Raw genomic sequence first — 25,663 nt, 5'->3', positions numbered from 1 at the left:
AAATCAGCATGTGTCCTGGCCCATGCGGCTCCTCCCACCCCTCTATACCTCCCAGCCAGACCACTCATGTCCCCAGCGTGCTGGCTCCGGGCCTTTGTGCAGGCTGCCCCTGCCCAGAGCACCTCATTCGCACCTCCACCTCCTCCTCCAGGTCTCAGCCCCACTGTCCCCTCCTCTAGGAAGCCCCAGAGGCTGGGTCAGGCAACCTCTCTGGGCTCCCAAAGGCCCCTGGGCTCCCTTGTTCCAGCCATGAGCCCTGCTGGGAACCGGTCTGTCCACTGCACTGGAAGGGGGCCCTGTGAGGGCAGGGCTGAGGCTCAGCCATAGCTGTGCTTGCAGCAGTGAATGAATTTCCCTTCCCCCCTTTCTCCAAACAAATGAATGAGTGACTGAGCATTTCCTCCCCGCCAGTCTCCTATTCTCCTATTCTCCGGGGGCGGGCGGGCTAGGAAGGAAGATGAAGGCAAACAATGACAATGCAGGCAGGAGAAAGGGAGTGGGAATAGCAACAGGGGCAGCGGAAGCAGTAATAATACACAGCTCACTTCTGGAGCACTGACTATGCGCCTAATACCGTGTGAGCAATTCACTTGCTCATTTATCCTCCCTGCACCTCTACATGGCAGTGTTTTCACAATCCTCATCTGACAGACAGAAAACCAAGGCCCGGGGAGGTGAAGTTGCCCACCCAGAAGCCAGGATTCCCTTCTCTTCCAGGCTAACCTGCGCCAAAGTCCAGGCTCCTGATTTCCGCCATGCACGCTGGGAGGGGCTCCCCTTCTGCCACCTCCCCTGCTTAGGCCTCAGGGCACACTGCACGCCCTCCAGGGAGGCAGCGTGGGGCAGTGGTTATGAGCGCGGGCTCTGGGACTATGCCTCCTGGGTCTGAATCCAGGCCTGCCAGGGCAGGTGGCCTCACGTCTCAAGCCTCCCTCAGTTTCTAGAAAGTAGGGGTGGTGCCCGCACCCCTTGGAGGGCTGTCGTGAGAACTTAATGCCAGGTGGCAGCAGGCAAGTGCTCATCCCAAGGCCCGCTGCTACTGCAGCTGCTGCGACGTGCGAGGTCTAGCTGGGACAGTGAAGATGCCCTGCTGGGCTCCTGCTCCTAGGGAAGGTCATTCACTCCGGACCAGAGGGGACTCAGCTCCTGAAGGCCCACTGAGTCAGAACTTCACATGGAACTTTTCTTTTTTAAAGAAGTGGCATTTGGATTGTATCAAGGTCAGTATTCTGACTGTGATATTTATGTAGTTATGCCAGATACACCTTTAGGGAAAACTGGGATTTCTGCATTACTTCTTACAACTGCATGTGAATCCACAGTGCTAAGTAAACAAGTTGTTTCTAAAAGCATTACCTTCAGTGGGGAGTACTCATGGGTAAAGATGTCTGGAGCTGGTGAAATGGTAACACAGGTTCACAATCCCGGAAGAAGCCCTGGGGGCTGCATGTATTTGGGGATTGGGAATTTTTTTGGATTTTAGTAAAGTGATTTGGTGGATGGTTGGGTGCGGTGGCTCATGCCTATAATCCCAGCACTGTGGGAGGCTGAGATGGGAGGTCACTTGAGCTCAGGAGTTCAAGACCAGCCTGGACAACATAGTGAGTCCTGTCTCTAGAAAAAAAAAAAGTTAGCCAGGTGTGGTGGTGCATGCCTGTAGTCCCAGCTACTTTGGGGGGCAGAGGCGGAAAGATTGCTTGAGCCCAGGTAAGGCCGCAGTGAGTCATGATGGTGCCATCACACTCCAGCCTGGGTAACACAGTGAGATTCTGTCTCCAAAAATCCCAAAACAAAACAAAACAAAAAAACCCCCACGATTTGGTGTACATGCTCTATCACAGGACACCCCCAGCAGGTCCACGGCAGTACCTAGCAATCACACGCACACACATGGCCATTTCTGCAGCAAAACCCCCAGACATGCCACTGGAGAGTAACCAAGACCACCAGCAGCTTCTTCGTAGTTCAGGTCAGGTTTTGCCACTGAATGAGTTGCCCAAACTTAGCAGAACTGTTCTTCAGAACTGCTTGGGTTTTAAAACTGAGGGTGAGGGATGATAGAGCAGCATCAAATCCCACGTGGAGCGGACCCACAGTACAAGGTGTAACAGGGCATTCTGACTATCTCCAACATGCAGACAATGAGCTGCAGCCCAGATGGGAGCCGTGCCCGCCTGAGGCATGCAGGCAGCTGGGGGAAGTCAGGTTTCCAGGGCAGGAAATGCTGCTGCCCAGGGACAGCCTGAAGCCTGACATGATGGTTTTCACCCTAGGGGGTTAGTTTCTGGTGAATGAGTCTGGCAAGTTACACCCAGCATTCTCTGGATAGTAAGTCAGAGGAGAGAGCACCAGGGTGCACTGCCTGAGCTAAGGGTGAGTGCTGTGCCAAGAAACTCGGACCCGCTGCGCATGCCCTGCTTACGGCCTGACTCTGGGACACAGCTGCCAGCTCCTGGCTGTGCAACCTCAGTGGAGGGAACTACCCTCTGGGCCTTGGTTTCCTCACCTATAAACCAGGGATAAAGAAAGTCTCCATTGTGCAGGATAGCTGTGAAGATGAAATGAGTTATTACTGCATGAAGGTCACAACCTGGGCCATGGCGAGTGCTGGATTAAACAGCGGTTGTGACGATTCCTGTTACTTTCACAGATCCATGCTGCAGGTGTACAGGCACCAGTATCCGCTTGCAAGGCACCATGCATTTCTAACTGACTGTGCTGGACTCTGCTGTAAGGAACCCAAAGCCACAGAACAAAAACCAGGAGATCCCAGGAAGGGTTAGGGAGCGCAGAAGGAGTCCCCAGATCTGGCCTAGGTCTGCACCCAAGTTCCAAGCATAGACAGGAAAGAAGAACACAGGTGTGTCTTCTGGAAAAGGACCCAATGAGGGGCAGATCCATCATGCGAGTCAGGGTTCTTCAGAGAGACAGAACCAGTAAGAGAGAGACACACACACGGGCCAGGCGCGGTGACTCACGCCTGTAATCCCGGCACTTTGGGAGGCCGAGGCCGGTGGATCATGAGGTCAGGAGATCGAGATCATCCTGGTTAACTTGGTGAAACCCCATCTCTACTAAAAAAACACAAAAAAATTAGCCGGGTGTGGTGGCGGGCACCTGTAGTCCCCACTACTAGGGAGGCTCAGCAGGAGAATGGCGTGAACCCAGGAGGTGGAGCTTGCAGTGAGCTGAGATCGCGCCACTGCACTCCAGTCTGGGCGACAGAGCAAGAGACACATATACAGTCATGAGCTGTATAATGACGTTTCAGTCAACAATGGCCCGCATATACGAGTGTGGTCCCAGAAGATAAACATGCTGAAATAGTCCTACTGCCTAGTGACAGCGCAGCCATAGGAGTGTCTTAGCGCAACGCCATGACTCACACAAATCCATGATGAAAACAGAAGCCAAGCAAACCACCATGGACATTTTTCTGAAAACACCACCACCTTCTCAAGGGCCTCACGCAGGTCCTTCAGGGCTATCCAGAAGGCACTGTCACCCTAGATGACAGCTCCATGCGTATGACAGCCCCAGAGGACCTTCCAGTGGGACGGGGTGTGGAGGCGGGAGACAGTGATATTGATCTCCTGACCCTGTGTAGGCTGTGTAGGCTAATGTCTGTGTTCGTGTCTTCGTTTTTAACAAAAAAGTTTAAAAAGCAGAAGAAATTTTTTTTCAACAGAAAAAAGCTTACAGAAAAAGGATATAAAGAAAGTATTTTTGTACAGCTGTACATCTGTGTTTTAAGTGTTATTACAACAAAGTGAGAAAGTTTTAAAAAATTAAAAAGTTTATAAAGTAAGTTACAGTAAACTAGGTTATTATTGAAGAACCAAAACTTTTAAAAAATAAATTTTAGTAGAATCTAGTGTACAGTGTTTATGAAGCCTACAGACATATACAGTACTGTCCTAACCTTACATTCACTCGCCACTCACGCACTGACTCACCCAGAGAAATTTCCAGTCCTAGAAGCTCTATTCATGGTAAGCGCCCTCAACACGTGTACTAGATTTTATCTTTTTCTTTCTTTTTTTTCTTTTTTTTTTTTTGAGACGGAATCTTGCTCTGTTGCCAGGCTGGAGTGCAACGGCTTGATCTTGGCTCACTGCAACCTCCGCCTCCCAAGTTCAAGCAATTCTCCCGACTCAGCCTCCCAAGTAGCTGGGATTACAGGCGCCCGCCACCACGCCTGGTTAATTTTTGTATTTTTAGTAGAGATGGGATTTCACCATGTTGGCCAGGCCGGTCCTGAACTCCTGAACTTGTGATCTGCCTGCCTCAGACTCCCAAAGTGCTGGGATTATAGGCATGAGCCACCGTGTCCGGCCTATTTTATCTTTTTTTTTTTTTTTTTTTGAGACAGAGTCTCGCTGTGTTGCCCAGGCTGGACTGCAGGGGTGTGATCTTAGCTCACTGCAAGCTCTGCCTCCCAGGTTCATGCCATTCTCCTGCCTCAGCCTCCAGAGTAGCTGGGACTACAAGTGCTCGCCACCACGACTGGCTAATTTTTTGTATTTTTAGTAGAGACGGGGTTTCACCGTGTTAGCCAGGATGGTCTTGATCTCCTGACCTTGTGATCCACCCACCTTGGCCTCCCAAAGTGCTGGGATTACAGGCATGAGCCACCGCGCCCGGCCCTATTTTATCCCCTTTCTACGTTCAGATGCACAAATACTTACCGTTGTGCTACAGCTGCCGCAGCACTCAGCACAGTAACATGCTGTACAGGCGTGTAGCCTAGGAGCACTCGGCCATGCCACCTAACCTAGGTGCGTACATAGTAAGCTGTAACATCCAGGTTTGTGTAAGCACACTCTATGGTGCTCACACAATGAAATCACCTAACAACACATTTCTCAAAAAGTACCCGTTGTTAAGCAATGCATGACTGTACCTATGCATGTGGATATACACGAGAGGATGTTTATTAGAACTGCCTCACTCCACACTGTCTTACCAGTAAGTACAGAGTAGCTGCTTCATGCTCACTAGGTCCAATTAGTAAAATGCCATCAGTGTCGTGGACCAGTGTGATAGCTTGCAGAACGGAAGGGTGATCAATGTCTCCATGAAGGAATACTACCCTACCAAAAACAAGAGCAAAATAATGTCTTTTGTAGACTTGGATGGAGTTGGAGGCCGTTATTCTACGTGAAATAACTCACTAATGGAAAATCAAACACCGTATGTTCTCACTTGTAAGTGGGAGCTAAGCTATGGGTATGCAAGGCATACAGAGTGGTATAATGGAAACTGGAGACTTAGAAGGGGCAGGGTGAGAGGGGGTGAGGGGTAAAAATCTATGTTCTGGGTGCAGTGTACAGTAGTTGGGTGATGGGTGCGCTAAAATCTCAGACTTTGCCACTACACAATTCATCCATGTCACTAAAACCACATGTACCCCAAAAGCTATTAAAACAAAAAGATAACAAATTAGTAACAATTTTCATTGACAATGTTTTAAAAAGCAAAGATCCCTGTGAGGGAAACTGTGACCCAGGGCTGAAGGACGGATATGTCCCTGAGGCAGGCAACGAGGGTGTGGCGCTGGCCTTGCCAACTGAAAGCAAACTGCTTCTGGTGGGTCTCACAGACAGGGATGGAGAAAGGACACCTGCCACATCAGAAGCTGCACGGCAGGTCCAGGAGATGCATTCGCCCGCTCAAGCAATGAAACCTCACGGTACGGCAGCTGCAACTGAGGTCACCACCTGGTGAGCTCACGATAATCCCCTGCCATTCTCCAGGATGCAGCCGTCTTCTGCACAGGGCCGAACAGGAGAGCGGAGTGGGGATGTGGTAAAGATCTCCGCCCCTGCATCTTTCAAGTCTTTGATGGTGGCACTAATCTCTACAATCTCCAGGGATGTGCTGCTGTTTTTGATTTACAATTTTCCTAGGCAGAGGCAGCTCTATGGCTTCCATTTAGCCTTTCCCACCATAACGGCCCTTACTCCACAGCTTAGGGAACCCACGTGGGGATTTTCCGCCAGCTGCTGAGTACACTTATTCCAATTGTGCAGCTGGAATGGGGGAAATAACCACAGGAGGGGTCCAGGGACCCACTCAACCCACTCAGAGTCAGACCTGAGCTAAAACTCCATTCATCACCAGGCCCCCTATAGGCCCTTACTCCGACTGGGGCGCAACAGTCAGATTATTCTAATGGTGGATTTGCTTCTGTGTTCCTGACAGACATCTTGCCTTCAGCAGCTGAGTGCTGACACTTGGCCCCTGCCTCTCCCGGATCTAATTGTTCCCACTGCATGTAAGTTTTACAACTGAGTGACCGTGGTTCCCACCGTAAGGTCCAGCCTGCAGAGAGGAGCAACCAGGGATGCCGGGGCCCCCTCACAAATCTGCTTCTCAAAGTATTGGTAAAAGGTGTGTTCTCTGGACCCTCCAGTGTGGGTGAGTGGGTTTTAAGTGACAAATCCACTCAAGTATTCCAATTTCCCTAAGCCTTTGAATCCCATCCCAAGAGAGACCGGGCATCTCCAGCTCACTCCTGGTGGGCCGCCTTCTGATCCCTGTTTCAGTCAAACCGTCAGCATCTTCTCAAACTCCCCGAGCTGCACCGTTCCATGCAGAATCTGGGGAAGAGGGTTGGGGAAGATGTCGGTGTGACTCTGCAGTTCTAGCCAAGGCAGAAATACGCTGGTACAGTAATTACAAATTTTATTTCTCTCTTTCTTTCCCCTACCTGATGTAGTGGTCCTAGCACCAAGGGTATATACCTACAGTGCTGGAAGCAGGGGTAATTCCTAAGAAACCGTAACTATGTTTTTAAACCTTCTGTCAGAATTCCCAAGGGCCGGATGGGAGTGGGTTGTGCTTTCACACCATCTGGCGAAACTGGGGCTAACAGTGAATGCGGTTATATAGCCTGGTGGTAAAAATAGCCCACTAGTCCCGCACCTATGTAACTGCACCCTATCCGAATGGAAGTGATCTGAGGGGAGGCATGTGCTAGATTAGTGTGCTGCCTACGACCCAGACCCAGCACAGTGGCCAATTCCAATGTCCTTTCCAAAAGGGTGGGTATGAGAAAGAAAAATTATCTGGTGAGCCCCTTTAAATGATCAGACCCAGAGAGGCACTGGAATAAGACAGCAGTCTCATCCCACTCCTCACTTAAGAGAAGTACTCATCCCCTGAAGCCACGTGCTATGTGGACTCTAGACGGCCACGAACCAAGGACACCGTAACTCACACCCTCTAGTTCCACAATGGATGGGCAATTATTAATCAATGTTATTTTTATAAACCAATGATATTTCCTGAAAAACATCTTTTATAATCATCCTTCTTCTCATTTGTCCTTTTTTTGCTTTAAAAGCTCAAGCAGGCCAGGCATGGTGCCTCACACCTGTAATCCTAGCACTTTGGGAGGCTGAGGCAGAAGTTCAGCAGTTTGAGATCAGCCTGCGGAACACAGCAAGACCCCATCTCTACAATAAAGAAAAAAATTAGCCAGGCATGGTGGCATGCACCTGCAGTCCCAGCTACTTGGGACGCTGAGGTGGGAGGATCACTTGAGCCCAGGAATTTGAGGCTGCAGTGAGCAATGATGGTGCCACTGCACTCTAGCCTGGGTGACAGAGTGAGATTCTGTCTCTAAAAATAAACCAAAAACCCTCAAGCCTCTCCCTTGTTCTCCAGTGCTCTTCCCAAGGTAACCTGAAGTGTTTCCAGGGCTGCAATTCTCTCAACCTTGGCCCTAATAAACTCTATGTTAATTCTGCCTCAGTTTCCTCAGTTATGTCAATGTTTCCCGGCCCTGTGAGCAGGATTCAGAGGTACCCCCTCAGACACTGGGTGCCCCTGGACTCGATGCTCAGTACCAGAACAAACCCACTGTGTTCCTCCAACTCCACAGGTCTCACTGGGGGCAAAAGGGTGAGTGCTCCTGAATCTGGACCCCCTCTCTTGTCAGGTGAGGTCTAGACTTTATTTGAGTGGTTTTTTCTACCTCTCTTTTTCTAGAAGGAAGGTTTCCATCTTTGTCTACAAGCAAGGGACTGGGGTTTCAGGGGGAACAAAGGAAACTGCCTTTTCCACCGTTGCTTCACAGCAGGAGGCCCGGGTCATGGCACTGGCATTCTGGTACCGGTGGCTGCACTTCTGGGCTGAAATTACACAGCATGCTTTTTATTTTTTTATTTTTATTTTTTTTGAGACGGAGTCTTGCTCTGTCACCCAGGCTGGAGTGCAGTGGCCGGATCTCAGCTCACTGCAAGCTCCTCCTCTCGGGTTCACGCCATTCTCCTGCCTCAGCCTCCCGAGTAGCTGGGACTACAGGCGCCGGCCACCTCGCCCGGCTAGTTTTTTTTTGTATTTTTTAGTAGAGATGGGGTTTCACCGTGCTAGCCAGGATGGTCTCGATCTCCTGACCTTGTGATCCGCCCGTCTCGGCCTCCCAAAGTGCTGGGATTACAGGCTTGAGCCACCACGCCCGGCCAACAGCATGCTTTTTAAATTGCAGCTGCTTCCAACTAAGCTGCATGAGGGTAAGTCTTCTTGCCCCAAAGAGAAGAGAAAATAGACCCCTCTGACCCACTGGATTCTTTTTTTTTTTTTTTTTTTTGAGACGGAGTCTCGCTATGTCGCCCAGGGTGGAGTGCAGTGGCCGGATCTCAGCTCACTGCAAGCTCCGCCTCCCGGGTTTTTACGCCATTCTCCTGCCTCAGCCTCCCGAGTAGCCGGGACTACAGGCGCCCACCACCTCGCCCGGCTAGTTTTTTGTATTTTTTAGTAGAGACGGGGTTTCACTGTGTTAGCCAGGATGGTCTCGAACTCCTGACCTCGTGATCCGCCCGTCTCGGCCTCCCAAAGTGCTGGGATTACAGGCTTGAGCCACCGTGCCCGGCCAATTCTTTAGGCAACCAGAGACTTTGCAGAGGTATGGGGACGTTTTTCCATGCATGACGTGTTGGAGTCTTAAAGGGCCTCCCATTAGGAGAAGACCAGTAAGGACTCTAGCTCAGCCGGGAAGGTATGAATAAGGGACTGGTCACTCTGATACCTAAAGCACTCTGCTGTCACAAGGGGATAAGAGATTCCAAGACACATAAGAACACGATTCACAGGCCAGGCGCAGTGGCTCACGCCTGTAATCCCAGCACTCTGGAAGGCCGAGGATGGGCAGATCACAAGGTCAGGAGATCAAGACCATCCTGGCCAACATGGTGAAACCCCATCTCTACTAAAAATACAAAAATTAGCCGGGCGTGGTAGCATGCGCCTGTAGTCCCAGCTACTCGGGAGGCTAAGTCAGGAGAATTGTTTGAACCCGAGAGGCAGAGATTGCAGTGAGCTGAGATTGTGCCACTGTACTCCAGCCTAGGCGACAGAGCAGACTCCATCTCAAAAAAAAAAAAAATTATTTTACAATCAGCTACTGTCAAAAATTTGCTGCTTCTTCAAGGAAATTCACAGAAAAGACCATGACAAGTATTCTTGAATACTGGTTTCTGATAACTTTGGGGATTATACCATTGAACTAGGTAAAAACTTTCAGAACTCTAACAAAAAAATGATGGTTCATGAATACAGTATCAAGTAGAACAAGAATTAATTACTTGTTCACAGGCCTGAACTGATGGAGGACTGAAATGGTTTTTACGGCTTTTTGTTTGAAACAGTGCTGATTCCTCTTTTTTTTTTAATTTTTTGAGACAGGGTTTCACTGTTGCCCAGGCCGGAGTGCAGCGTCACAATCTTGGCTCACTGCAACCTCCGCCTCCCAGGTTCAAGCAATTCTCCTCATGCCTCAGCCTCCTGAGTAGCTGAGATTACAGGCATGCACCACCAAGTCCAGTTATATTTCTTTTTTATTTTATTTTAAAACATAATAATAACTTTCTTTTAACAGAGGCAGGGTTTCACTGTGTTGCCCAGGCTGGTCTTGAATGCCTGGACTTGAGTGATTCTCCTGCCTTGGCTTTCCAAAGGGCTGGGATTACAGGCGTGAGCCACCACAACTGGCTGGGTAAAGTATATTTTGGTGAGCAAAATTGAAACATGTACCTTTCTCTCTATCTGATTTCTCTAGAATTCACAAACTATTCATGAATATATTTTATGGCAATATAGTTATTTGCATAACAAAACAATAAGAATCTGTTTCCTTTTGTAACAGGACACACTGAAAACACTGGTTATTTTACCAAGGCTTTTTGACTGGAATAGCATATTTTCAGATATTACCTGACTGCTTTCAAAGATTGGGGTTGACTTTATAAACCCAATGACCTGGAAAAAGAGTGGCCTGGTTTGTTACCTACACAGTTCCCTTACAAGGTCCCTGACATTTCAGTAAGTAAAGAATGTTATGGACCAGGCACGGTGGCTCATGCCTGTAATTCCAGCATTTTGGGAGGTCAAGGCAGGTGGATCACAAGGTCAGGAGTTCGAGACCAGCCTGGCCAATATGGTGAAACCCCATCTCTACTAAAAATACAAAAAAAAATTAGCCGGGCGTGTTGGTGCATAACTGTAATCCCAGCTGAGGGAGGCTGAGACGGGAGAACTGCTTGAACCTGGGAGTGGAGGCTGCAGTGAGCCAAGATTGCACCACTGCACTCCAGCCTGGGTGATAGAGTGATAGAGACAGAGGGAGATTCCGAGACTCCATCTCAAAAAAAAGAACGTTACTTTGTTATTTTGCTGGTGGCTCAAGCCTGTAATCCCAGCACTTTGGGAGGCTGAGGCAGGCAGACTGCTTGAACCCAGGAGTTCGAGACCAGCCTGGGTAACATGGTGAAACCCTATTTCTACAAAAAAATAAAAAAATTAGCTGAGCTTCATGGCACATGACTGTAGTTCCAGCAACTAGGGAGGCTGAGGTAAGAGTATCGCTTGGGCCTGGAGAGTCGAGGCTGCAAGTGAGCCATGATTGTGCAACTGCACTCCAGCCTGGGTGACAGAGCAAGAACCTGTCTCAAAAAAAAAAGTCATTTTCTGACAGGCCTAGGAACCTCAAGATATTCTGGGATGTCGGGAAGGAATTCACCTAATTTGTAAGGTACAGGCAGAGTCTGATGGTGAATATTTGACTTGGCTTTACAGCTTCAAAAGGCTTTTAAAAGTCTAATCTAGGTCAGAAGCGGTGGCTCATGCCTGTAATCCCAGCACTTTGGGAGGCCGAGGTGGGTGGATCATGTGAGGTCATGAGTTCAAGACCAGCCTGGCCAACATAGTGAAACCCTGTCTCTACTAAAAATACAAAAATTAGCTGGACGTGGTAGCACATGCCTATAATTCCAGCTACTCAGGAGGTGAGGCAGGAAAACTGCTTGAACCCAGGAGGTGGAGGCTGCAGTAAGCCAAGATTGCACCACTGCACTCCAGCCTGGCGACAGAGCGAGACTGTTAAAAAACAAACAAAAAGGCCGGACACAGTAGCTCATGCCTGTAATCCCAGCACTCTGTGAGGCCGAGGCGGGTGGATCACCTGAGGTCAGGAGTTCAAGACCAGCCTGGCCAACGTGGTGAAACCCCGTCTCTAGTGAAAACACAAAAATTAGCCAGGTGAGTGGCTGCGCGCGGTGACTCACGCCTGTAATCCCAGCACTTTGGGAGGCTGAGGTGGGTGGATCACGAGATCAGAAGATCGAGACCATCCTGGCTATCACGGTGAAACCCTGTCTCTACTAAAAATACAAAAAATTAGCCGGGTGTGGTGGCAGGCGTCAGTAGTCCCAGCTACTCAGGAGGCTGAGGCAGGAGAATAGCATGAACCCGGGAGGCGGAGCTTGCAGTGAGCCGAGATCACACCACTGCACTCTAGCCTGGGCGACAGAGCGAGACTCCGTCTGAAAAAAAAAAAAAATTAGCCGGGTGTGTGGCAGGTGCCTGTAATCCCAGCTACTCAGGATGCTGAAGCAGGAGAATCGCTTGAACCCAGGAGGCGGAAGTTGCAGTGAGCCGAGATTGCGCCATTGCACTCCTGCCTGGGCGACAAGAGGAAAACTACATCTCGGGGGGGGGGAGTCTAATCTGAAATTCCTCATTTTCCAGAAAAGCCAACTTAAAAGGAGTCTATATGGTCAGTCACTAATCCTGCTGTACTTTATGCAAATAAAGTATAACACTTATTTTGAGAATAAATTGGTCCTGCTATTATTAGTGTCTTTGGTAAAACTGGGGGACTGGAGAGAGAAAAACGATGCTTCAGTAGCACATCTGTGTTGAGATTCTAGCCCTGACCATTGTTTTTGGGTTTTTATTATTTGCCTGCAGTTTGTACTGAATCTTGAATTCTATCTTGGCTACAGTAAGTCCCCAAAGCAGAAGCTGGGTTTCATTTCCCTCATGATGGGTTCAGTTGGCTCCCTAACTGGAAAAGGCTCTTTTTTTCATTCTGGCGTATACATTCTTGTTTTCATTATAATCCTTATGTGCATTATATTTCTACTATTTAAATTACTAATCTTGTTGCTTTACTTCCAAGAAAATGAAAATCCTGGTATCCTAAAGACTAGAGATGATTCAACACACAAGACGCAGCTGTATAAATCAGTGACTTGATTCAGGTCTTCTTTTTGCCACTCTGTGAGGCCATCCTACTTCAGTTTCTGGACACTCTGAAAATTCCTCACTGAGCCATCTCCTTCCCCCTCCCCCACATGGAACAGGCCTGCCCTAAAGTTAGCCTTCCTAGTGACGAGGGACACTCTGACACTCAGACTTTGATCAATGCTTTCGAGAAGAAAGATTCTGACTAAATGGGAAAAATGAGAAAGAAAATAAACTCTTCCTTGAGTAATGCAAACCCCCTTTAAATGATCGAGCCTAGAGAGGAACTGGAATGAGGGAGCAGTCATGTCCCACTCCCCACCTTGAGAAAAACTCATCCCCCGAAGCCACTGACTCTGTGGACTTGAGAGTAAGACTCCATAAACAGCTACACATCAACCTCACAATGCCATACACGGACACCATCACTTACACCCTGTAATTTAACAAGGTAGAGCCAATTACTCATCAATGTTATTTTTTGAACTAATGAGAGTTCCTGAAAAACACCCTTTGTAATCACTCCTCTCCTGATGTATCCTTTTGTCTTTAAAAGCTTGAGCTTATGTGTTCTCTAGAGCACTTCCCAAAATAACCTGAGGCTCCCAGGCTGGTCCTCAACCTTGGTCCAAATAAAATCTCTACTTATATTAATTTTGCCTCAGTTTCTTCCTTCAGGACAACAGGTATAAATGAAGAGATGGAGGAACATTTATGAGGGTAAAGGAATGAATAAATGAGTTATGAATTAAGAAAACTCCAGTATTACATCAACACTTTGAAAGAGGCTCAGAGTCAGAGGTGACATTGTCTCTAATCTCAATTATACCTAATGCCTGAAAGGGGGAAGCTATATATTTGCTGAGATCACGCCTGCTTTTGGAAACTGACAAGACTGAATAGAAACCTGCAAACCTGACTGGTCTCAGCCTGGGAGACATAATCATATAATGTGATGGACTAATTATTAATGACCTAATGGAGTTCTAGTAACAAACTGGCCAGTAGTACCTTTTGAGTTGTATATTCTTTGGATATAAGGGAACTGTGTTTGAAGACCACAGGTGGCCAGTGGTACTGGGAAATACAGGTTTGATATTCATCATGTCCTGTTTCCTGGCACACAACTCCTAAAATCTTTGGAATCTCCAAAGTGATGTGCCTTTTTGCATGCTCATGTGTTGACTAATGGCTAGCCACCTCTACGTAGCTTCAGGATGGGGGCTGGTCACTGGAATAATCAAAGTGGGACTGTAAGGTTGGAATGTTTCAGCGCCCCCTCCAACCTCTGGGAGGGGAGAAGGGCTGCAGGTGAAGTTGATCACCAATGGCCAATGGTATAATTAATCAAGCCTACATAATGAAACTTCCATAAAAACCCAAAAGGACTGGGTCCAGGGAGCTTCCGAATAGCTGAACACAAGGAGGTTCCTGAAGGGTGGTGCTCCAGGAGAGCGCGGGGAAGCTCTGCGCTCCATTCCACACGCCGCTCTGTGCATCTCCTCATCTGTATCCTTTGTAGCAGCCTTTATAATAAGCTGGTAAACGTGTTTCCCTGAATTCTATGAGGGAGTTCTCCTAGCAAATTAACTGAACCCAAGGAGTGGGTCACAGGAACGTTAATTAATACCCAGTCAGTCAGAATCACCGGCAAAATAAGGTCTTGTGATCAGCATCAGAACTGGGGGACAAGTGGGGACTAAGTCCTCAACCTGTGGAATCTAATGCAATCTCTTAGACAGATCCTGTCAGAATTGACTCGATTAGAGAACACCCAGCTGGTGTCCACTGCAGAATCGACTGCCTGGTTGCCGGGAGGGAGAAACCCCCACTCCCTTTCGTGACCAGTGGTCACAGAAACTTTCTGTGTTAATTGTTGACTGAGAGAAAAGAAAAAACACTTTGGGGCCGGGTACCGTGGCCCATGCTTGTAATCCCCGCCCTTTGGGAGGCTAAGGAGGGCAAATTACTTAAGCCTACGAGTTTGAGACCAGCCTAGACGACACAGTGAAACCCCATCTCCACAAAAATTACAAAAATTACCTGGGCATGATGGCGCACACCTGTAGCCCCAGCTACTTGGGAGGCTGAACTGGGAGGATCACTGAACCCAAGAGGCAGAGGTTGCAGTGAGCCAAGATTTGTGCCACTGCACTCCAGCCTGGGCGACAGAGCAAGACTGCCTCAAACAAAAAACAAAGAAAGAAAAAACTCTTTGGTTGTTATTTCTATATTCTCACCTCCTTTAACAGATGAGGACACTGAGGCTGGGAAAAAAGGCACTGGGAGCCATGCAGCTGCTACCCAATCTGAGCTGGCTGTGAACCTAGGCATCCTGAGCCCAGAGCCTGCCCCTCTAGCCCCTGCACTGGTGACCTCAGACCCTCTGCCTGCAGCCCACATGTAAAACAGGGATTTTTGTATCACACGCAACACTCATCTGTACTTGTGTAAATGAAAAGTAATTTCCATAAAACAATATTTATACACATTTGCTCCAAACAATGACCCATTTTCTTTTCTCTATTTGACGAGGACAAAAGTGCTGAAGCTATTCAACTGATTGTGGCCCAGAAACAGTTACAAGCATGGATTGGGGGTTCAAGTCTCAGCTCTGCCACTTCCCTGCTGGGTGACCCTGGAGGAGGGACATCCCCTCTCTAGGCTTCAGGCTGAATTCAGGTGCACAAAGGGCTCCCAGCAGTGCTGGGCCCAGAGTGAGCAGACAGTTGAGGAAACTCAGGCTAAGGGGAGCTTCCTTGCCCAAGGTCAAGGTCACGTGTTTGCTCTGCTTCCCTGGCGAGCTCCTGGTCCAGCAGGAAACTCTAGCATCTGGCAAGCAGGAGGTCTAGTCTTGGGAAGATGAACTGCCCCAGGGCACACGGAGCCTGAAGAATTGTGCAGAAGGGAGCAGGGCTGGAGGCCTGCAGGCATGTGGATGGCCTGATGACAGGTAAGCCCTCAGGCTCATGTGGGGGTCCCCAATGCTGCTGGGAGAGCCCCCATGGGGAAATGGGCCATGACAATTTAGGTGCTGGGTGTTCTGTAAAAGGCTCTGAATTCCCCACCCCCTCAACCCTCCCTGCCATCTGCCAGGCCTGGGACATAGCTCAGACGTGGCATACCCACAAGATGGCTGAAGCCAACCAGTCCAGCCTCAGGGAGTATGCGGGCTTGGGCCCTAGACTGGGCCAGAGCCTTGAAAAGAGCTCCTGCTCCTTACCCTGGGGAAAGACGCTCCTGTAGCCCCACATGCGATGAAGACCCTGCCCGAAACCTGTCCTTGGGGCTCCTCTCTTCTGCCCCACTGTCTCCCCAGGCCCCCTTCTCACCTGGAGCCCTGCCCCAACCCAACACCGACTGTCCTTCTTGGTTACTCATTACTGAGCCCTGCAGCTCGTGACCTTTACTCAACCACGTCATCACAGCCACTGCCACCCAGAGGTGGCCACTCCTCCCGTCACCATTTTCTAGATTAGGACACCAAGAGACAATGAGGGAGGGGCTTGGTCAAGAATGGCTTGAGAGCCCAAGTTGGGAAGGCCTCTGCTCTGCTGTCCCTGCTCCAACCCTTCTAGGTGTCACCCTAACCCCCCGCCACATCTCTGCCCCCATCCTAACACGTGTCCCCTGGCCCCATGTTTGGCTCAAGCCTTCACCTGGCTTGAAGTCCACCCTCCACCCCAGCGGCCAATAGCCGGTCCAGTCATCTGAGCTGGCTCCACCGACTGCAGACTCATGATTCTCAGCCCCACACCAACTGCAGACTCATGGCTCCCAGCTCCCTGGTTGCCCCTCCCTACATGACAGAAGCAGCTCCAAGTGTGATGGCTGCAACCGAAGGAGGGAGTGAAGTGTCTGTGTGTGGCGGCAGGATAACAATCCTCTCGACACACAAGACACACAGCCCCTGCTGCACCGTCCCCACGCACAGGACAAACACACGTCCCCATCTCAGGGAGCGAACTCTGAGGTGGGAGAGACAAGGCCCTGAGGGCCAGACCTCCTGGGTTCAAATCCCAGCTCTGCCGCTAACCAGATGGGCAGGTGACTTCACCCCTTAGGGACTCAGTTTCCTCATCCGTGCAAGGGGAGTAATCCCAGTTCCCACGTCCCAGGGTGCTGCGATGATTCAGCCAGCCTCCCTGAAGGAAGGTGCAGAGCATACCTGGTGGGAAGGTGTGCGCTCGCTCTGCAGGGCCTCACGCATCAGGATTTTCATCAGGTGGCTGAGGGCACTAGAGAATTCTCACTGTGCCCTAGGTCCCCTCCCTCATCAGCATATCACACACATCCCGCCTGCTGTCCCTGGCAGCGTTATCACCCTTCCTGTTTTTTCTTTTTTTTTTTTTTTTGAGACAGGGTCTCACTGTGTCCCCCAGGCTAGAGTGCAGTGGTGAGAGCACAGCTCACTGCAGCCTTGAGCTCCTGGGCTCAAGTGATCCTCTTGCCTCAGCCTCCTGAGTAGCTGGGACTAAAGGTGTGTGCCACCACGTTTGGTTTATTTTTGTATTTTTTGTAGAGATGAGGTCTCCTCCCCATGTGGCCCAGGCTTGTCTTAAACTCCTGGGCTCAAGCAATCCTCCCACTCTGGCCTCCCAAAGTGCTGGGATTACTGTCGTGAGCCACCGCGCCCGACTTCCCTTCCTCTTTCCTTCGAAGTGCAGATCCTCATCTGCAATTATTTTGCTAACCTATTCAGCGGTGGGTTTTCTGCCTGCCCCTGAGACAAGCTCTACCAGAAGAAGGGAGGCTGTGTGGCTCCTGTCCAGCACCGGCACTAACAATGACAGTCACCATCAGGTGAACCATCACAGGACGCGACCCTGCGCTGGGTACTGGTCTACTCATGTGAAAAGCAGAAGCTCACTTTTCCTCACAGCTGTCCTTCAGGCTGATCCTCTCGTTCTCCTCATTTCACAGATGCGGAAAGGAAGGTGCAGAGAGGCAGGGTAACTGGCCCAGGGTCACAAAGTGTGAGATGACTGAGCAGAGCTGTGGCCTGGGCCCAGGGCCCCACAGGCACTTGCTGGCTGGCTAAGTGGTGACTAGAGGCGTGAATGGCTCCTCACACCCATCCCCGCCAGCCTGGCCCTCGGTATCCGCCTGGCTCAGGTGCCAGGCCTGGCCCACTCCCCAGCTCACCGTCTCGTAGTCTCGCAGCGCGGCCCGGAACTTGCCCAGTGCCATGTTGCTGGCAGCCCGGCGGTAATAACCCTTGATGTATTTCTTGTCCAGCTCGATGGCCCGCGTGGCATCTCCCAGTGCGTAGCCATAGCACTCGGTGCGCAGGTAGGCCAGGCTGCGGTTGCCATAGTAGATGGCATTGCTGGGGTTCAGCTCGATGGCCTGGCTGTAGAACTTGATGGCGTTCTCATAGTCCTTGGCTGCGGAGATGCAGGAAGAGGCATGAGGCAGTGCTCCAACCCCGCGAGGACAGGCCCTGGGCTGGGTGACGCCCAGTCTCCCTGTTCACAGACGGGGAAGCTGAGGGCCACTCTGAGCCCAGAGACATCTCTTCAGCCTGCCCCTCCTGCCTGTCCCAACCAACCTAGCTCAGGGCTTGTCCTCTCAGCCACAATCTCCAGGACTGAAGAGATTCCACACACCCGCCCGCTCAACCCTCCAGCCCCAAGCCGGGCACTAGCAGCAGACCGAGGGAAGAGCACTCCAAGAGCAAGAAGAGCAGGTGCAGAGGCCCAGAGGTGGCTGAGCCTTGTCTGAGCACCAGTGAGAGCTGGGGCAGCTGGGCACAGTGGGCAGGGGGAGGACAGATGAGACAGGGAGGCTGGTGGGACAGATCCCTGGGCCCCGAGCAGCCACAGCGAGGTCTGGACATTGATGTTCTAAGTGTGGAGTGACAGGATGTGACATCTGGCCAAGCAGAGGTCGGATTTTTATTTGAGATGAACTACAGCTGTGCCCTGCATTTACATCGTGACCTGTGGAATCCTCATGTCTCCACGGGAGTAAGGACCATCTGGTGCTCACCTCACAGACAAGCCATGGAGGTCTTGCTCAAGGTCAAATGCCCTGTCTGTACCTGCAGAGCCAGGCTTGATCCCTCCCTCATGCCCATTTGACAGGCAGGAGAGCCAAGGCTTGCACAGCCTTAGAGGCTTGTCCCCACTGGGGGCCGTGATGTACCAGGGCCATGCAGGGCTTTAGTACACAGGTCCCTTCACTGAACTCTCACAAGCCCGGGGATATGGCATTACCCTGTCTCCAAATCTGGGGACTGAAGCTCAGGGAGGAAATGCCTGTGCTCAAGGTCACACAGCGGGTGACAAGCGGGCCTTCTGAGCCAGGCCAAGACCAAAAGGTTCCCACTTTCACGCCCCATGCCATGGTGACCTCTGGGCAGCAGCGTGGCACAGGGGCAGGCACAGAGGCAGGAGCAGGTGGCCTGGGCCCAGTCCCTAGCTCTGCCTTTTACTACCTGGGTATCCCTGGGCTACTGAGGAACCCCCTGTGGACTGGGGTTTCCTAGAGTCCTTCTACCAGCAGCCCTGAACAGAGTCCCCAGCCTCACTCCCATTTTAATGTTCTCAAGAGCACTCCGACAGTCCTTCGACCCACAGCCCTGCCCTCCCCAGACAGTGGTGCCCAGTGTTTAGGGTTGGGGCAGCTCAGAGGGGACACCAGGGCTGAGACCTGGAGGATGGGAGTCAGCTGGGTGAAGAGATGGAAGAAGAGAGTCCCAGGCTCCATGAGTGGCTCCAGAGGAAAAGGAAGGAGGGAGGCAGAGAGAGATGGGGACTGACATTACAGAAGGGAGAAGCAACAATCTAACAACAATCCTCTTTGCCAGGCTAACTCCTGGCAATCTTTCAAATGGCTCACGTGTCCCCTCCTCCGGGAAGCCCTCCTTTACCCCCAGGCTGAGTCAGGCCCCCGACTGGGCTGCCCCAGTCCCTGGGCTCTCCTGTGCCTGCCCTGTCCACTCTCATTGTCACTGTTAAGTAATGAGTGTGTCCCTCCATAGCTGTGAGCCCCAAGAGGGCAGGGCCCGGGACTTCCCAGAAACAAGCAAGGGCAGAACCAGGCAGCCCAGATCTGACCGACCCTCCCTGGAATGCCAGAGCCTTCGAGGACTCCTTCAGGCCTCCTGGCTGTGGTCCAGAGGCCGCCTGGCCAGCACTCCTGATGGGGCAGCTGTTACTCCAGTGGCACAGGGAGGGGAGCCTGGAGTCTCAGGGCCTGCCACCCGGCTCTGCAGATCTTTAACTCGAGGCCGCAGGCAAGCAGCCTCCTCTTTCTGAGCTCTGCCTCACTGGGTGGCTGTGAGGGTTTTATGAACTTGTGTAAGAAAACTGGCTGCGGCTGGGCGCGGTGGCTCAAGCCTGTAATCCCAGCACTTTGGGAGGCTGAGATGGGCGGATCACGAGGTCAGGAGATCGAGACCATCCTGGCTAACATGGTGAAACCCCGTCTCTACTAAAAAATACAAAAAACTAGCTGGGCGAGGTGGTGGGAGCCTGTAGTCCCAGCTACTCGGGAGGCTGAGGCAGGAGAAGGGCGTAAACCCGGGAGGCGGAGCTTGCAGTGAGCTGAGATCCGGCCACTGCACTCCAGCCTGGGTGACAGAGCGAGACTCCGTCTCAAAAAAAAAAAAGAAAAGAAAACTAGCTGCAGCAAAAGAAGCGGGCAAAAGAAGTGAATGCATGAGTGACTAAATGAAGGGAAGAAGTGAAGGGAAGAAGAGGAAATGGGAGGAGCCAGTACTCCACGGGTCGACCCACATGCCATATCCTGGCCCTGTTCTATGTGCTTTACAAACAGGATCATATTTAAGCCTCAAGACATTCCCCATTTTAGATGCAAGGAAACAGAGGCCCAGAGAGGTTAAATCATTTGTCCAGGTGTCATCAACCATGTAGAGAAAGACACAGGGTTTGAACCCAGGCAGCCTGAGCTCTCAACCGTGGCCTGCTCCCTCCCCACAAGCTCTTAGACCTGGAGCCTCTTTAGGGGTTAAGCATAAGCCCCCACCCCCGATTTTACAGAAGCAGGGCACGGAGGCCCAGAGAGAGGGGAAGACAGTTGAGACACTTCCCTTTGACTCAGACCTGAGACGGGGACCCGGCTCTGCCCCCAGGATTTCTGGAATAGGCCTGAACTTACAGAGCAATCAGCCACAGTTGAGGGGACAGTCCTCTGAGCCCCGGGACCTCTCTTCTCCCTGCTGGGGCCCCTCTTCTCCTCAACAGGGCCAGTATGGCTCTGGGAGGAAGCTGAACATGGGAGCCAAGCACGTGGCGAGGAAGGGGATATCCGGGCCCTGCTGCTCACACACTCTGACCTTGGGCAAGTGGTTTCACTTCTCTGAGCCTTGCTTCCTTTATAAAATAAACAGGGCCACTCCTAGCCATCTCCCAGCCTCCGGGCAGGATTAAACCCCACGGTGTAGTACCTGGCCACCACAAGGCTCAATTAAGGTGAACTGTAATTATTCTTTTTATTGCTATTCCCACAGCCCTGGAGCCTGGGGCGCTGTGCCTGCTACTGCCTGCCAGACAGCGAGGGGCCTGGGCCAGCAGGGCCGTTCTCCTCTGTAACAGCTCAGTGCCAGGCCCCTCTGGCTGCCTGCCCAGCCCCAGGACTCCTGAGAGCCTGGATCCCAGGTCCTGGGGGACAACGGGCTCCTCCCAATGGCAGCTGTGGCCCAGAATTCTGACACGGCCTGAGCAGCAACCCTCATGCAGGCTGCTCCCATCACAGGGAAGTCCAGCTTCCACCCCATCACCCAGCTGAGACTGAGCCTCATCCTGGACTCCTCCCGATCCCTCAGCTCCCAAAGCCTGGCAGTCACTTCGCTTCTTTTGCCAAGTCAGCCTCCTGAACATTTCTCAGATCCAGCCACTCCCTTCTAACCCTCCAGCCCCACCCAGCCCTGGCCTGGCCTCTCCTACCCAGGTTCCTGGCTCAGCCTCTACCTGGCCTCACAGTCTCTTCTCCTGCCCCACCAGAGGGGTGTTCCTAAAGCACAAACCTGACCGTGTCCTTTCCCTACTCAGAACCTCCCAGGGCTCCCCAGAGCCCCATCCCCCCACCACCCCACCCCAGAAAGCCCTGCCTCCTTCCCACAGCCCTGCGCAATCTGCTCCCCGCAGCTTCATCGTAACCTCCTCCAGCCTCCTACTCACGGCCTCCATGCCAGGTTCCGCTCACCTTTGGGCCTTTGCCACCTGTTTTTTTTTTTTTTTTTTTCTGCCTGGAGTACCGTCTACCCTCTCTCCAGGCAGCCACTCTCACTTCCTCTCTGAAACACTTCTTGAATCTATTTCTGTCCCTCCAGCCTGGTTGGCGATCACCACCCCTCACCTGTCCACTAATCTAGCCTCCTTCCTGTCTTACCCTGGAGTCCAGTCTCTGCATGGCAGCCAGGGATCTTTTCTGAATGGTAACTGAACCACGGCACCCCACTCTTGAAACATCCCATGGCATCGACCACCCTCAGGATGACACCCACATTCCCCAATCTGACTTCCAAGGTTCTACCTCTGGCCTCATCTCTCACTGGTCCTACCTCCCTCTCATGGCTCCCACCAGATCAAACTTCTCCATACTTTGCTTCTGCTCCTGCTGGAGGCCAACTCTTTTCCAGGGGTCCAGATCCTTTCCACCTCCACCTTCTCCAGGGTTTTGCTGCTGCAAGTCTCCCCTCTCACATGCAGAATCAATTCTCCATCTCTACTGGACTCTACTCTCTTCCATCCTTACAAAAAATCCATCTTCCCCTGACACTGCATGTTGTTGTTTTTTTTTTTTCTGTCTGTTGCCCAGTCTAGAATGCAGTGACGTGATCTTGGCTCACTGCAGCCTCTGCCTCCCAGGTTCAAGCGATTCTCCTGCCTCAGCCTCCCCAGTAGCTGGGACTACAGGTGTGTGCCACCACACCCGACTAATTTTTTAGTAGAGACGACGTTTCACCATGTTGGCCAGGCTGCTCTTGAACTCCTGCGCACGTTCACTTCTTACCACCCTCCCCCATTTCTCCACTCTTCTTCAGAACCAATACTCCTAACACTTAACATTTGCTCTCTCCACTCCCTCCCTTCCCATTCACTCTTCAGCGCCCTCTTGGCTGCACCAGCCCCGTCATTCCCCAACAACTGCTCCTGTCAACATCACCATCAGCATCCACGGAGCCAAAGCCAATGGCCAGTGCTCGCCTTGGCAGCATCGGACTCAGGGCACCAGCTCCTTGTTCTATAAGCGCTCTCTTCTCTCCGCCTTCCCGACACCTTTCCTGGTTTCCTTTCCACCTCACTAAGCGGTCCTCCTTAGCCTCCCCCTCTTCCACTCGGGATCTGTCCTAAGTCCCCTCTCTAGACCCTCTTACTAGATTATCTCATCCATTCCCAACCATAGTTTGATCACACCCAAATTCTTCTCCAGTCCAGACTGTCCCATTTACTTACTCAGTGTGTCCTCCTGTAGGGCCAGGAGTGGTGGCTCACGCCTGTAATCCCACCACTTTGAGAGGCTGAGGTGGGCGGATCACCTGTGGTCAGGGTTTCGAGACCAGCCTGGCCAACACAGCGAAACCCCGTCTCCACTAAAAATACAAAAATTAGGTGGGCATGGTGGTGTGCATGCGCATCTATAATCCCAGCCACTCGGGAGGCTGACGCAGGAGAATCACTTGAACCAGGGAGGCGGACGTTGCAGTGAGCTGAGATTGCGCCATTGCACTCTGGCCTGGGCAACACGAGTGAAACTCCGTCTCAAAAAAAAAAAAAAATTCCAAACTGCTCTTTGCAATGACTCGGGGAGACCCTGCATGATCTGCCCTCTGTCCTAATCTCATCTTGCTATTGGTCTCCCGCTAACTAGCAAAAGCCCCAGCCATGCCAGTGTCCTTTCATTCCCCACCCCAGGGCCTTTGCACAGGCTGCCTTAACTCCCTGGAACACTCCTCTCCAGTTCTTCCTCTGTGAGCTTCAGCTTAAATGCTTCCTGCTCAGTAAGGCCTTCCCCCACTACCCTATCTAAAGTAGCCTCCAACCCTTATTCTCTACTTCATCACGCTGCTGGTTTGCTTTCAAAGCACTCATCACAATTTAAGTATTTTACTTATTTACATGTTTTTTTTTTTTTCCACGTCTGGTTCACCTGCAAAATTACAAGCTAAGGACAGGACCACATCTCTCTCCTTCACTGCTATATCCCTAGAGTCAAGCACAGTCCTTGGCACATAACAGGTACTCAATAAATATTTGTTGAATTAATGAATGAATGGGTGCCCCACACTTGACTCTTTCTCAATATTCTAAGTGATACTATTCTTGGGGATCCCCACCCCTACTCCCAAGGCCCCCACCATCACATTCCTTTTCCTCGGTCAGCCCAAATCTCCTACTTCCTTGTTCCCCCCATCTAATGATCCATTCCCCACCCCCACGATTGCCGCCTCTATTGGGACTGTCCCTCCTCTACTCCCCACTTGGCGGCACCCACCCCAGGACTCCCCATTTGGTAGCGCCATCACTCACTCCCCCACCACATGTCACTGCCTGGTAGCGCCCTCTACAGGCCTCACGTTTGGTAGCGCCCTCATTCCAGTCCCCCTCTCGCCCCACAATTGGTGACGCCCTCCTCAGTCTCTCCACTGAGTAGCACCCGCTCCGCACGCCACTCCTAGGTATCACTCTCCGAAGCCCCCTATGTCGCCCCTTGGTAGCGCCATCCTGGGCCTCCCCACGCCCAGTCACTTGGTAGTGCCTGCCCCGCGCCCAGACTGCAGCTCCGCGTTGCCATGGTTCCGCGCGGGCCCGGCACCCTCGGCCTGAGCCGCTGTCCACCCTCCCTGCTAGGCGGGCGCACCTTTGAAGTAGTCATTGGCCTGAGTCTTGAGCTCCTCTGCCCGCTTCAGAGCGCCATCAGCCGGGTGCTCGTCCCGGGGGGCCTCAGCACACTCAGTCCGCTCGCCCTCCGCCATCGCCATGCCGCAAAGCGACCCCTACCCTGGCAACGGCCGCCAGCGGCACCCGGCCGAACCGTCGCGAAGGAGCGCCGGGTGGCCGCCGCCGCTGCCGCACAAGTGTCGTAAAGCGCGGGCCCTGAAGGGGCCCTTCACGCGCCTGCGCAGGTCCCTCTCGCCATAGAGCGCGCGGAGGACAAGGTGACCAGAGGGTCCCCGGACGGTACCCCTGGTAGAGAGAGCCAATAGGGAATGAGAGAAGGGGCGCGCGGGGAAACAGAGCTGGTGTGGCCTCTGCTCCCAAAGTTACCGTGTTCCAAGGCTGTAAAAAGTTTCTCGGTTCTTAAAGTGGGATTTCCCTGCTGTCCTCTAGGGTTGGGGGGTGGGTTGTGAATGTCGCTGGCGGGTGTGGCTGCTTTGCAAGGCAGCGCCATGCCCTACGCGGAGCCGGACCCGGGCGTCGAGCCCTATTGTCAGCTACCTGTGTGACCTTGAACAAATCTTCCCTTCCTCTCTAGGGCCTCAGTTACCCATCTCTGAAAAATGGGTGGCTTCTCAAGCCAAAAAAGGTCCAACCCTGAGGGTGTTTCTGAGTTTTTAAATGAAGGCACTCTGGATTTCAAGTCCTGAGCAAGGCTCAGAAGTGTGTTGCACCATCCCCTTTCTTCCTGTGTTCAGCTTCCCAAATCCTGAATCTTCAAATAAACTCTCCTGTTTGCCTTTTTACAGATTCTCTTGTCTGAGATCACAGGGTTGATTGCATGCACTCTGCCTCCCTCATTTACCCTTCACATGGCAGCTAGAGGTTTGGTTTTGTTTTATTTTGTTTTGTTTTGAGAGGGAGTCTCCCTCTGTCGACCAGGCTGGAGTGCAGTGGCGCAATCTAGGCGCACTGCAACCTCTGCCTCCCGGGGTTCAAGCGATTCTCCTGCCTCAGCCTCCCGAGTAGCTGGGATTACAGGTGCCTGCCACCACGCCCGGTTAATTTTTGTATTTTAATAGAAACGGGGTTTCACCACGTTGGCCAGCCTGGCCTCACTGCCGACTTCAAGCTATCTGCCCACCTCGGCCTCTCAAAGTGCTGGGATTACAAGAGTGAGCCACTGCACCTGGCCGAGGGATCTTTCTAAGACATAATAAAACCATGGCACACCCTCACTCCCAGCCTTCCATGGCCCCAGCACCCTTAGGAGAAAACCCAAACTCCTG

General features: G+C 51.8%; 1 protein-coding gene across 1 annotated transcript in view; it reads right to left on the bottom strand.

Moving 5' to 3' along the window:
- The window catches only part of LOC105478578 (protein phosphatase 5 catalytic subunit), a 39,107-nt gene extending 14,569 nt beyond the window's left edge, over positions 1-24,538 (bottom strand). The window contains exons 1-2 of the mRNA XM_011736033.2: positions 24,358-24,538; positions 17,674-17,915 (exon numbers count right to left, since the gene is read on the bottom strand). Of these exons, the coding sequence (XP_011734335.1) occupies positions 17,674-17,915; positions 24,358-24,478 (363 nt within the window). The 5' untranslated portion in view covers positions 24,479-24,538. The remainder of the gene's footprint in view (positions 1-17,673; positions 17,916-24,357) is intronic.
- Positions 24,539-25,663: the final 1,125 nt, after the last annotated feature.

The sequence above is a fragment of the Macaca nemestrina genome, chromosome 20, assembly GCF_043159975.1.
Source record: "Macaca nemestrina isolate mMacNem1 chromosome 20, mMacNem.hap1, whole genome shotgun sequence".
Lineage (NCBI taxonomy): Eukaryota > Metazoa > Chordata > Mammalia > Primates > Cercopithecidae > Macaca > Macaca nemestrina.
This window is presented reverse-complemented; position numbering and strand designations above follow the sequence as displayed.